Here is a 14,056-nt window from a genome sequence, read left to right on the forward strand (position 1 = left end):
CAAGCTGAAATCCATTTCTCTGAAAAGAATTCCAATCCTAATTTATAATCTCATTGCAGAATTTCTAAGTAGAACTCTCATGATCACAAAAAAATTCATCATGCACACTGATATCCAGTGCACCCTCTCACTCCTACAGGCAACTGAGAATCTGAACAAGCTTCTTACTGGAGCAGGTAGAATATTAATAGGCCCAGGACTTACTAAATTAACTGAAGTCCATATGATTTAGTCTAGCATAGGACTCCACATTTTCCTTAAAAAAAGGCATACCATGGATTTTTGAATGGGGACATTATAGGGGAAAACACCTGCTCTGCTAACAGATAGAATACAAAGGCTCTGTTTAGGTCTCCTTTATTTAAAGTCTGCTTGACATACTAAAAAAAAACCAAAACCAAACCCAAACAGTAAAAAATTAATAATTTTAATTTCTACAGACACAGTTTGGGGAGGGCAGGGGTCAGATAAGTTTTTTCCATAAGGACAGCAACTTTTGAGTTTTGAAGCTGGGCAGCAAGAAGTATAAATATTGTATAGCTTATTTACAACCTTAATAAATAGTAAGGCTGATACGGACAACACTGATACTGCAATATACAAAGTAGTCAACATAGGTGGCTTCCACTAGTGTTAGCAAAGTTCCATACAGAGGGAGAATGAATTCCATGAGAGGATCCTGTTTTCCTCTAGCTGTGTACCCAGAATTCCTACTAAAATGCATGGAGGAAACACAAGCTCACCAAGGAATTAACAGGCTTCACAACAAACGCAGAATGCATGATGCACAGTGTTACTCGCCTTTTTTCCTCCCCAATGCATTGAAATGGAGAGTAAAAAAAGAAGCTTCATTTTCTTACTTTAATAAATTAAATTGCATAGCACATAAAAATCTCCAACATATTCAAATTTTCACCTCTCGTAAGCACATAAAAGTCCAAATTATCTTCTCCACAAGTTCAATTAAGCTACGGCTAAGCAAATTTCCTTTTCAGTACTTTGTAGAGTGCAAGTATGATCACAATGGCATAGTTACACAATAATTGGTCTAATCAAAGCTATATAATGTTTGTATTGTGAATGAAGCAGTGTTGCTCATTAGCTTATTACAAAGAATTACTGTAAATTCAGCCTACGTGCAGCATCACTTCCTGTGCAAACCAACACAGATAATGCAACAAGCTTGAAACACTGCCAAGCTTGCAGACTGGCAGCACAAATTATGCAAAGAACCAGAAAGCCTTCAGTAGATTCAATAGAGCTTAGAGGATAAGAATGATTAAGTGTTTCTGTGTACAACTACAAATCACAGTAATGAATCAGACTAAAATTTCCAATAAGGGACTTAACTGCACCAGCTGGCCTTCTTCAGCAGCATTATAATGTGAAATGATGACATCCTAAATAGCAGTGTTTGCAACTTTCAGAAAATCTACCCAAAGCAAGTCCTTTGTTTTGCTTCAGTTTTTTGAAAGCTTGTTTGTTTTGTTGGGGTTTTTTTCTAAATAATAAAACATTGCAGCACCTAAAATTAAAGGAAAGCAACAAAGCCATACTGTTCCTTCTTCTCTGCTTCTTTTCCTTTTTTTCTAACCAAATGAGAAAATCTTCCATATCAGCTCTAATAGATTTGCTTTCAAAACTGCTCAGACTACTGAATACAACTACAGATTTGCAATTACATCCTTTTTCTTTTTTTAATCAGAAATTTAGTGGCAACAAGTCTAAGTTAAAACCCCTGTTCTCCTTCATTGCAAAGGATGGGAAATAGCAAAATACCTCAGGTTCAAAAGTATGATGGAAAATCTGGGATACATGTATCCATACAATATGAACAAGAAGAATACATATGCATGCGTACATATTCATTCATATGTATGCATTATATATGTGTGTGCATTTTTCTCACATACAGGAAAAATAAGCCTCTCACATACTTGGACTTCTTCACTTTTTATGCTTGGGGGCATAATCTCAGCCACGCAGTACCCGTATGAACAGAAACAGAGTGGAATTAGTGTTACTCCGAGCTTCTGTCGCATGACCCAGGCTAATCCACTTCATGCTCCAGGGCCCAACACTCATCACTTCCAAGCTGAGATGGAACATTTTCCTCAAGTTAAAATACTAAGGTGACCATACTCAGGGAAGAACTTCCGATAATCTACCTCATATAAAATGTTAGACTGGTTTTCCACATTCTTCAGAAAACTGGAAGAAGGAAGAGTCCAAGGCACGATAATGGTCTGGATAACTAATGACTTGAACCAAATGAGCACTTCAAAATGTCACTTAAACCAAAACCCTGAAAGAAGTTGTAACAAGATTAAACGCTACCAGAAAATCTATAAAACTATCCAACTCCTCCACCTTAATAAACCGGATTAGGTGATGCAAAATCTTCACCACTATCAGCTTCCATGAGTCTGTAATAAAGTGACACTCTTTAACATGCTTTAACAGTGAAAGTGTCGTAACTTGAAGACTGCACCCACAGGCAGAAATACTACAGCATTTTTATTAATCCCTAAATTCAGATCCTACTCCACACAGGCTTGGGGCATGGAACCATTGTCACTAAACCTAACTTCATTTAACAAAACTCTTAAGAGTGACTAATTCTTAGAGAGTGAACTCTGTACCATTAGGCCTTCTACACTACTCACCTCTACCCAGCTGTGCACCTTACAGATGTCCAGAGTCTGCACATTTCTCCGCAACCTGCCTTGTGGAGCGTTAATAGAAAAAGAGCCACTATCATTTTTTATTTCTTACTTTTAACTTGGTGAAATGCTTTCTTATTATTACTCTCCATTCATAACTAGTGAATTCTCATCATTTTCCAGGTGATAAACATCTGTAACTGAAATGTTTTTACCATGAAAAAGTTGCCTCTCCCACCTTAACCTTTAATAAAATGGGGTAAGGCTTTTTTCAGACTTGCTAGTATTACCAGAATCTGTGGCCTAGTTAATATTTATTGGAAACACGTTACTACTGTTTCTTACTCTGAAACCTAAGAATAAATGATTGGAGAAGGTAAAAAATCCAACAAAGAAATAGTTTGATATCATTACACAAGTAAGTGCTGTCAGGTCTTTTAAAATTGTTATTCCATCTTAACGTGCAATGGCAGAGACAAATGCAATCTATTTCTGCCATAGCAGGGAACCATTGTGTTGATCTGCACAATTCACCTAAACGAACTGGCAAGAGCATAGCAGGACCTTCACAGTGGGGGCAGGAGGCATTATGTCTGGTGAGGAATTCATAAATGAGAGAGATCTACATCTGCCCAGAAAAACTGCACACACCTCCAATGCACTGAATAATTCAATGCCTCCAAGCATTGATTGATTAAATGCATCCAATCAATTTCACACAATACTTTTCTTCTACTTATGGAAGAAGGAAAAGAGACTGGTTTTTATCAGATTCCACTAGGCTCAATGAGTAAGTACAAGATTAGTCACTAGGTTCTAGTGTTCAAAGAAACCGGGATTTACTTGAAACATGATTTTTGGCCCAAAACTGTTTCGCAATTTCCTAATTTTCAGAACTTTTAGACAAATCATATGGAGAGAGTCTTCACCGGTTTCCAGCTGTAAGCAGTAGAATCTTGCAATGGTCTGTACAATAACTAGGTCTCAACTGAATTAATCTCCTTTGTAAACTGTCTCCTGCAGCTGGTTTGAGATAAAAGCAAAGAGAAATATTTGAAGAAGACAGAGCCTGCACCTCTTCTTCTTTCTTTCACCTTTACCTGTTAGGCTTAAATAGTTTTGACAAACACGGAACACAAAAAGGATTCCAATAACAGTAATTCACCTGAAACCACAAGCACTGTCCCATGTTTACAGTTATGCTTACATTAAAATTCTCTGCTGGGTAGCAACCCTTGCCCATTTTTTCAAGTTTCCCTGCTCTTCATCTGCAGCTGATCTACCAGCTTAGAACTTCACCTATATATAGCTCAGCTTAGTACCGCAGCCTATTATTCACAGAATACCAACCTTAGCGAAAATTACAGTATGTGTCAATATCATAATTGTCTGTTTCAAATCTAAGAGAAAGTTAACACATTTTTCAGCAGGACCTGTAAATCTAGGATAGCTCAGCGCTGGACTAACTTTTACACTTTTCTGAGCCTGGTTAGAGTCAAGCTTGCACAGCCTTAATGAGCTCCTATATGTTGTGGTGTCTGCACGTATCCTTTCTTTCCTTGCTCAAAGTGCCAACAAGAAGTACATGAAGATTTAAGTATTTATCCCTACCAACTGCTGACCTGCATATACAAAAAGCACACATTCCATCATGGGCATTATGAAATGTCCATTACCACCTGCAGCCCTCTCCTCTGACTCATCCCTTTTTATTTCCTGTCCAACTGTCTTTTGGGGAACACTCACTTAACTTCTTTCCTCCTCCCCAAGCTTACAGGGGTGAACTCATAGTTGCCAGAGATTCTTAGTACCACACACGCAAATAACTAAATCTCCTGAGAGTAAAGAGATTGGAAACTAAAATGAGTAGACGATTTCTCTTGGTGTGATGAATATTGTGCCTGTCACTGTAACACTCACATCAACACATCCCAGTATTAGCAATATTGTATTTCATATTCTGCAAGTTGTGTCTGTAACTGAATAAGGTGTACTCCAAAGCATTTCACTATTTCATGTAAAGACCCTTTACAGGCTTTCTTCCCCATAAGACCCTTTCACTTAACCAATAAACTGGAAAGCACAATGGGATGGCAAAACACCATTCGGCCCAAAGGAAAAGTTAATGACAATTCCCAGATTACAAAGAATCAATGAAAAGTCTATTTTACACCACAGTTTGAATTACCTGTTTATGATGCATTCTAGTGCAGGCAGATACTCCCTTTACCCCAGCAATCCACAGGAGAATAACATGAACAACATTTATATATATACATCTATCTATCTATCTATATATCTCCTGCATGCTTTCCCCTCAGCCGCTCAAGTACATTATCTTTCTTTCACAGCTAAGTGTGTAGCACACAGAACACAGCTCCCAACACAGTTAGAGCCAGCAGAGATGCAAATGCTGTTACCTGCTACCAACAAAAACCTTGCTCCTTTAAGCATTTTCAAAATTCTGGTACTTCCAGCTATTCTCATGACCTATGATCTATAACACTTATTTCACCTTTTTGTCAAATGCTATTCAGTCTTTCCAGGACAGTACATAAAGGAAGCTCTTGTCTCTGGGTGCTGTGGCCCCGCAGGAACGTGCTAGAAGAGGACTTGTCATTTTGGCAGTCTGCCAGAGAAGGAAATGAGCCTTGAGAGGAGACTATGATCTCAGCTGCCATGGAAACTGAGGAAATAGCAAAACCATAGGCTTGCCTGACCCACAACTCCATGAAAAGGACAGTGAGATGCAGTAGCTGGTTTTGAAACCATTCAAAGGCAAGCACATTGCAGCAAGATCACAGCGCTGAGATCCCCAAGCTAACAAAAATTTTAATACTTCCGACAGCACAGGTAGAATCATCACTAAAGTGTGCTGTTATGTAAATTAATCCTGTTGGGATCTTGTCATATCATGTCACTACCAGCCTTGCAGGTGGCTGGGATATCCATCTATGCTTCACTGTGTGGTACTGAAGGGCCCTCAGTAACCCAAACAATCTCCAAACAGTTTGGATATTCTACTGTACGGAGAACACCTGGAACAGCACAGACTGAATAACAATGTCTATGCCTATGTCTTTTTTCCAGCAAGTTAATTTCTTACAAACCACAAAAGAAATTATTCAATTGATTCCTCCATTTGATGCAATTATCAGCCTTCACTGGTTAGCAACCTCTCTGTTTATGTTATTACCTAAAAATTGTAACATAATTTATAAACAGAAATTTATGAGCTAGGTAAAAGGGCTGCTTGGGAATGCTGCTTCTAATAATAGAGAATTCAACCATAAATCAGAGCATTTCAACTTGATGACACTACTGAAAAAAATGTTCAGCTGTAACTGTATTTCATGCCTCTTTCCCTGAGGTAGCCCAAAGGTACCCTTAAACTTTTTATTTATCTTGGAAGTATGCAAAGTCTCCCCCTGACAGTCTCTTGAGGATCGTCTTTGCCACTGTATCAATTCACATACTTAAAACTACTTTTCCTGTGCAAGAGTCTTGGGAAAATCTGTGGAAAATCTATGGATCTATACAGCAAATATGTCCAAATTAAAATCTGTGGGCAAGTTCTTTATGAAGAGCTCCCAGTAATTCATGAAAAAGATCGCAACTATTTTTTCAGAAAACATCCCCAACTGCCTTGCCTAATTATTCATTATTATTCAATCCTGGAAGAACACCACATGTGCACACACACAAACTAAGCAAAAAGGAAAGATTATGTGGATGAAATTTTGTATATATTTATTCTCAACAGATTACACACAAATGATACATTAGAAATGGATACTGGTAGATAGGATATATTATCAACCGTTAGATTATGCTTTCCCATCTAATTTTTACCAAGACTCATACAGAGTGGACTAGTCCTTTGGGAACTCTGAGAAACAGATGGCCCTATTGATAATAAGTATGCAAATTGTAGGTACAAGTGAAGGAACAACATGCTGGGTGAAGAAAATCAATGGTAGTAAAGAGACCCAGCAGACACGCCTGCTTGTGTTCATGATACTCATACTTTTATCCCACCATGTTACAGAAAGGTCAGAAACTGCATGAAGAAAAACCTTTTTAGAAAGAAAGCAGAAAGCAAATGATTTCTCCTTGTATGTGGTAATCTGGGGGAACAGGGAGGTCTAAGCTTGGGAAAACCCTGTCCTGGCTCAGCACAGGTAGGTAGAAAATTGCTTCATCTACTTTAGAAGACTAGATTTACAGTGCTTTTAACAATCACAAAGTTGCTGCCATTCCAAAGTTTCCAATTATCAATTGCATTATAATCAGCTAAGTTTTGCCTTTTAAAATATTATCTTCGTAAAACAGTACCAAGGACTGTGGGAGGAATAGTACACAGATGAAGGCTGATGTCAGAAAGTTTCTTAATTCAACAAGAGCATGCATACTCATCTAATCTAAAAGAATTTTCAGTCATCACCTACTGCAAGTATTCTTAACTTGGAGATACCATTTTTTCCACTGTTTTCCATGACATGTAATACCTCTTAGAAATTTTAAATTATTATGTTGTCTCTTCACAGTTAACACTCATACATTCCTGACACTTCACGTGCAATTGAAATTAGACTACCTAGCTTTGCCTGATAATTCTTGCACCTTATATAGTACCTTATCAAACTAAAATGTCTAGTTCTACACTGAGATTGTTTAATATAAATAGAGTAACTCTACAAATACTGTGGAGTTTTTTTGTTAATTAAGTGCAGCTGCAGATCAAGAACAGTTTAAACTTTTCCTTTCACTATGTACTATCTTGCTTGTTTGAAAAGCTCCAGATGGATGTATTTAACATAACTAGACACTCAGAAGAACATTCCTTATGTCATTCATAAAATTGTACTTGAAATGATCCTCTTCCAACACACAAGGAAGTCTTATTTTCCTCAGCTCTTTTCATCCCCTACTGAGCAAAGCACTTTAACAGACACTTATTTAAATCAATTTATTGAAATTTAGCCATTCTACTGTGACCTGTTTCCCACAGTGAAGTGCAAAAAAAAGAACAATCTCAAGTCAAAAATGCAATTTGACTCCATCTTCTTGCCACGCAACAGTCATGATCCAACCACGTGTATAGTTCAGGTCCTACATACTCATATTTCTGCCTCAGAAAAAGCCACAAAAATACATGAATTTATCATATATTTTTCTCCTTACATTTAACCAGTCCAGAACACAAAGAAAATCAGAATGAACAGAAGAAGAAAAAAAGAAAGGGGAAAAACCCCACCAATCTCAAACAACTTACACTGTATCAGGCTTTATCTACACTTTAACAGGCAGTTTTGAGTTCTCCAGCTTCATATAAGAAGTGATGATGTCAAAGTAATGTACAGCAGTAGGATACTATCACAATAATTTTATTCATTTGGTACTGGCACAGTGAGTATTTCCCTAAATGTATTTGCACCAGCAGCTTGCGACATTTAAATATGTATACCTTCTAGTTCAAAAAAAAGAAATAGTACACATTATAATCAAATTATGCATATATAACGACTTCTAAAATCCACTTCTACTCTGCTCATATGTTGTTAAGTAACTAAACGAATTATAATGGATTTATGGTCTACAAGTCAGTCATGAACACTACAGAAATGTCTATAGGATTAACTTTTGAAGTATTTACCTGTGCGTAAGCCTTCGGTGGCTAATGCAAACAGCAGTTTGTTGATCCTGTGCAACACAGACTTTATGGCGACTACATTTCATCTTCAAACATGGATCCTTAGCCGGATCTAAAGCTGAAAATAGTTTTAGAAAGTTGTTAACAGTTATCTAGAATACGAAATTAAGGCAAGAAACACCACACATAAAAGCCACCCAGCATGTGGAGGGGGTCGGCCTGCTGCTTTTGGTCCAGTGCTGGACTGAAAGGAACCAGGAAAAAATACAGCTCTTGTGTAGGTAAGAAAGTACTCCCTGCTACACTCTTAACAATTGCCACCCTCTGGCTGTAATCCCCAAATAATGGTATTTCCACCTTGAAAGCAGTTTCCTTAAGTGTTTACCAAGACACAAACAGGTTCTTCCTACTCAATATTAAGTGGTGACCAGTGACACTGAATTTACTGAGCAATTATTACTCAGATGAGATTTTAGTAAAAGTAAACTAAAACATGCAGGTGAATGATTTGTCTGACTCCATCTTTAAACATAAATTCTACCTCCTCCTAGGCTTCTGTTTCTGCTCTGTGGTTTGTTTCTTGTTTTGGTTTGGTTTTTAGCTGGTCCTTTAGTCATTATCCATACTTATTTCTGAAGTACAATTCCAACTACAAAGAGTGATTTCTGGCTATAATACTGGAAGAGCCAAACAATGCACTTTGTTGCTTACTACGAAATTTGCATTTTTCTGGAGTAGTTATGCATACATGGCTATAATATAACAAAGCATCTGCCAATTTAATCTCTCACAACAATCAGCTTCTCCCTTCTCTGATCTCCATGGTGTCCTTTCAGGTAATCTTAAGCATTTTAAAACTGATTTTTTTACCCCTATTGGTATCCTTTTTTTAATCAAGAAAGCAATGAACAACTGGAATTCAGTTTTCCTGTGTACTTGTTCACATTAGCATATTACTGTCCAGTATTCAGTTGTATTTCAGAAATGCTCTTTTCCCATTTCTTGCATGTGCTTATAAAATATCACAGAATCAAAGAATATTCTGAGTTGGAAGGGACCCACAAGGATCATCAAGTCCAACTCTTGGCCCTGCACAGGACATTCCCAACAATGACACCATGTGCCTGAGAGCATACACTTCTATATATATTTTCTGAAAGAAAATTTATGTTTCTTCTGTTCTTCACAATCAAAAGTAATCTTTTAATAACTATATCTCTGTTTGACCTGACAGATGATATTAACCAAAGCCTGCTAACCATACATGTACCCAGAAAACAAGAACCAAGGTGATCATTAGCTGCAACTGTGATGTATGATGATGTAGTGCTAAGTGTGATTAAATATAGTCTGAGCAGTGACTTTGTCAGTCACTTTTTCTTAATATATTCAGCTGTGCAAAACAAATACGTCATATTATCATCAAAGTAGAAAAGGGATGGAATCATTACTATAATAATAATTCCATGCAGACAGAAAAGAAGTACTTTGTTAATTGCAGCAAAGACATATGAAAAGATGTATTCTTCTTCCACACATTTTTAATTCTACAGCAAACTAGCCATTAAACTACCACAAGTAATCCAGAATAAATCCGATCAGAACAACTCTATAGAAATGGGAAGCAAATGCTGCAAAAAAAAAAAAAAAAAAAAAAAAAAAAAAAAAAAAAAAAAAAAAAAACTGAACTAAGTTAAGAGAGTTGGAGTCAAAATTAAGGAGAGTACACCCTTCTCCAATTTCCTTTAGATTCCATATTCCATTTCAAATACTTTCTCTGCTTAAAGTCAAGCAGAATGCAATGCCAGTCCCTAGTAAGCATGAAAAAATAAGGTACTGGTCCAAGTACCACTTCCCAGAATGTTCCCTGATGGAGACACTGCAGTAGCAATACTGGAACACGGCCTATTTTCAGATAATTCTTTTTTAAAATGGAATATGTTAATGGAATAAATAAACATAAGTAAGAGAAATCTGGAATCATATAAGGATGCTGAGTTCAGTATCAAGTAGAAAACAGGTTTCAGGAAAAGGATGAATAGGGGAGATCATGTAACCAGTCCCACTGAAATGGTTACTTCATTTCTAAACTTCTTGGGACTCCGAAGGTGTATTTTGACACTTCCATCAAATTTAGCTAGCCATAAAATATGCTTTTGGCAAAATGTTACATTTTGGCAAAATGTTACAGGCAGAACTCTGCTTTACAAGCAAGAGATAGTAATTTCCCATTTTGTCTTGATGACAACATGAAGATGGGTATCAAACGGAAACCAGGACACACCATCAGTTCTTACAGAACCAAAGTAATCTTTTGGTATTTGCTGACTCAGTGGTTAAAACACCCTGTATGTAACCTTTGATCACCTCAGGCGAGGTATATACTCAGTATAAAGCAAGGATGGCTATGGGACTGTGTATGGGCTACAATCTATGCAAGGTCAGCAGAGCCATGGGTGCCAAAACCACAAGACAATTTTTATATTCAAAAGCGTGTTCAACACTCACGGTCTTGCCATTCCCACTAACTCACATTATCACTCCATCACCTGCTGAACTTTTTCTCTGTCAGCTATGAGCTCCCTTTTTCCTCACCTTACATGTGACACATGGACTCTTTTCCCAGTGTTTTTTTGTGAAATTTTCTTAGTTACTGAACCAGTTTTGCTTATGTCGAAGTCAGAGAAGAATGTATATCCTGGGAAACATCTTTTTTTTAAACAGCAAGGGACAGACGAGATAATAACTGAAACAAAAATGCATGGTTTTGGACTGTGAAAAAGTTAGGTAACCTGAAGGGTCAATGTCTGCCTGGACCAACAACATGACAGAGGAACAAGAAAGAACACAAAAAGAAATGTTGCTAGAAACTGTGAAAACCATTCTAAGTCTTCCTCTTTTTTTTCTTTGAATATCAGATGCTCTAGTCAACCCTGTACTATAAAGTACATAGCATCCACATCAGACCACATTAGTGATTTTGCCAGCTTTGAAAGGACTAAAAAAATTAGATATTTACAAAAGTATGGAAATGCCTTTTTAAAAAAGCCTGGTTTATTTGATACTTGGAACTGACAAATGGACAATTTTCATGAGAAATAAAAGCTAAAACACAAGAAAAACATTTTTCAAAAATGGGGTCTGAAGTTCGTTGTGCTGGGGAAGAACTGAACTCCCCTTACAACGCACAGACATAACTGATTACGTCTGGTCTACAAGGAGTCATCCTAAATATCTTAAACTTAGTTATTATGAAAATGCATACATTTATTCCAGGAAAAGTACCATAGATTTCCTCTAAGCATGTAACTCATATCAAGAAATACATGGCACTAAGTCTTTACTTTCTCACTGCATCTTCTAGCCATCCCTAACAAAACATTCCTGGCATTCCCTCATCTCACTCAGAGTATACAGAGTTGCACAGACAACACCACGTGTCTTTCCATTTCTGCTAAAATAAGTAGCTTTCAAACAGTACAATGTTCATGCCAAAAATCATCCCAAGAGTCAAAATCCCCCAGTGGGACCGAGGTATTCCTCACAGCTATTGTCTTCAACATGAAACAGGTATCAATCCAAGTTTTTATCCAATTAACATTTACTAAAATATCATCATATTTATGAAAAGTAGAGGCCTTTTTCCCCCCATAATTGAAGTGAAAACATTAATTGTACAGCACAATTACACTGCTATTGAAAACAAGTGAAGGTTTGCACTGTGGTGAGGAGACTCTAGATGTAAGAGATATATTTATGTAAGTCTTATCAGAAATCATCTCTTCATTATGGTAACAGCTGACTTCCTAGACTGTCACATACAGCCAGCTTCTAAAGACGCAGGTCTGATCTTAGCTTTAACAACTTGATAATGTTCAGCTTTACACAGCTTCTAATATTCAGGAAAGTGCACTTGCTATAGGTTATTTGTCTACATGCCTACTATACATTTGTCCATATACTGGGCTACAATGCCATGAAATGTCAAATTTCAACAAGCAGAAAAATATCACTGTCACAAAAAGCATTTCAAAAGTACAAAATACTTTTTAACATCTACTATTTCTCTAAGAACTTACATTGTAAAAGAAAAGTTGCTCTCCTGAAAAATTACAAAACACAATTAGGAGCTTCTGGTGACTTTTATAGATTACTATGGATTTGTTCTTCTCACATACTAAGGAAGCAATTAATATTCAAAAACTTTATTCAATTATTACTAATGGATCTCTTTATTTATAATTCAAATTTGGAAAAGCAATTAAGAAAAGCTTCCCATCATCCCTTCTGTAAGTTAATTTTACAGCTAGTGCTCCCAAAAACTGACATTAGTCAGAACATCATTTTTATAGAGAATGTAATAGGAAATAAAGACTGGCAAGCCGTAACGTAGGAATACTCTGAACAGGAACACTGTGACAGAAACCATAGTAAATTATCATTATTCCACAATCTTTTGAGTGTATTCTAACATGTTCCTTACTTTCCACTCCCAGTAAAATGAAAGGTGAAAAAAAGGTTAAGGACAGCTTTCAGACATATAGTCTATTTTGTTCCTCCAGAGTTCTGACTCATTTCTCATGGGCAAAAGAAGCAACTAAGTATTTTATTTCCACTTACCAAAACTTCAGCTACGCTTTGTGCATCCCATGAGTCATTTAGTTCCTCTACTTTAAAAGGCAACACTTGACTTCTTTGCCTACAAAGTTTTCATATTTGACAATGGAGGGAGAAAAAAACCTTAAATTATCTGAAAGTTTTAACCAAAATATTAATAACCAGGTCAAATGACTGGGTTATAACCCAAGGCAGACAGAGCTGTAGAAGGGAATGACTCATAATGCCTCCTTTGATTAACCACACAATTCCTGAAGGTATCTAAAGACCATCAGTATATTTTCTCCATTTTAAAAGATGACAATTTCTCACCTACTGTAGCAGGATTTCTCACTAAAAAGTGTTGTGGGTCTAGACAATTGCAGAACCCCACCATCACAGCTTCCAGTAACAGTAGGGAGGAGAGCAAGGCAGAGCACATAAACCCTCAGTTGCTCTTGTCAGCTAACACAGAACCCAGATAAATGTTTAATTAAAATTAATAGTGGTAATGGCTATCTTTTGCCTAAACTGTACAGCGATCAGCATTCAAAATTTGCATGTGCACATCCAGACCCTCCTCAGTCACAGATGGCTTGAATCCACACTGCTGTGGACTCGTAACAAGAAAACCCCATCTTACTATGCAACATATCTACTGAGAATAAACACCTTTTAACTTCAACAGGAAAATGAATCACTGTGCAGCTAACAATCTGAAATTTATAAATAAAAATGAGAGAATAAACAAGAAATAGCCTACCTCAGTAACTTGATGGGGATGTTCTGAAAAAGAAGAATCTCATATTTTTGTTTCTTTTCCCAGGGACTGTATTTGCCATGTAAGATTCACTATATAGCATAAAAAGTAGAATGGGTAACTACAGCTGGATGTTCACAAGAGGAATCTTCCTGAACACTAGTTCCATCTGGACACATGAATTTACAACTTCAGTAAGAAGACTAGAGTGCAGGTTTTTCTGTAGGTGGCCAAAAAAGTAATAAAAGTTGAGATTCAAATCCCTGAACATCATTGGTTGTCTAGTCTGATTTCTAACTTGTGAGCAAGTGCTTCAATAATTAAGGTGGCTGTGTGTACGGAGGTAGCTTCTACCCAAGAAATTCTACTCTCACAAGTGCTCAG

The 14,056-nt window shown here is 36.9% G+C and overlaps 1 protein-coding gene across 5 annotated transcripts in view; it reads right to left on the bottom strand.

The window, feature by feature from the left end:
- Positions 1 to 14,056, bottom strand: part of SPOCK3 (SPARC (osteonectin), cwcv and kazal like domains proteoglycan 3) — a 171,697-nt gene that overhangs the window by 89,110 nt on the left and 68,531 nt on the right. For 4 of the 5 annotated variants that reach the window (XM_042014902.1, XM_042014900.1, XM_042014899.1 and 1 more), the window contains one exon: positions 8,320 to 8,434. The exons of the other annotated variant lie outside the window; for it this stretch is intronic. In XM_042014902.1, the coding sequence (XP_041870836.1) occupies positions 8,320 to 8,434 (115 nt within the window). The remainder of the gene's footprint in view (positions 1 to 8,319; positions 8,435 to 14,056) is intronic. 5 annotated transcript variants of the gene reach the window in all.

This window comes from Corvus kubaryi, unplaced genomic scaffold, assembly GCF_017639235.1.
Source record: "Corvus kubaryi isolate FWS band 111438036 unplaced genomic scaffold, C.kubaryi_AGA036_p1.0 split3-131, whole genome shotgun sequence".
Lineage (NCBI taxonomy): Eukaryota > Metazoa > Chordata > Aves > Passeriformes > Corvidae > Corvus > Corvus kubaryi.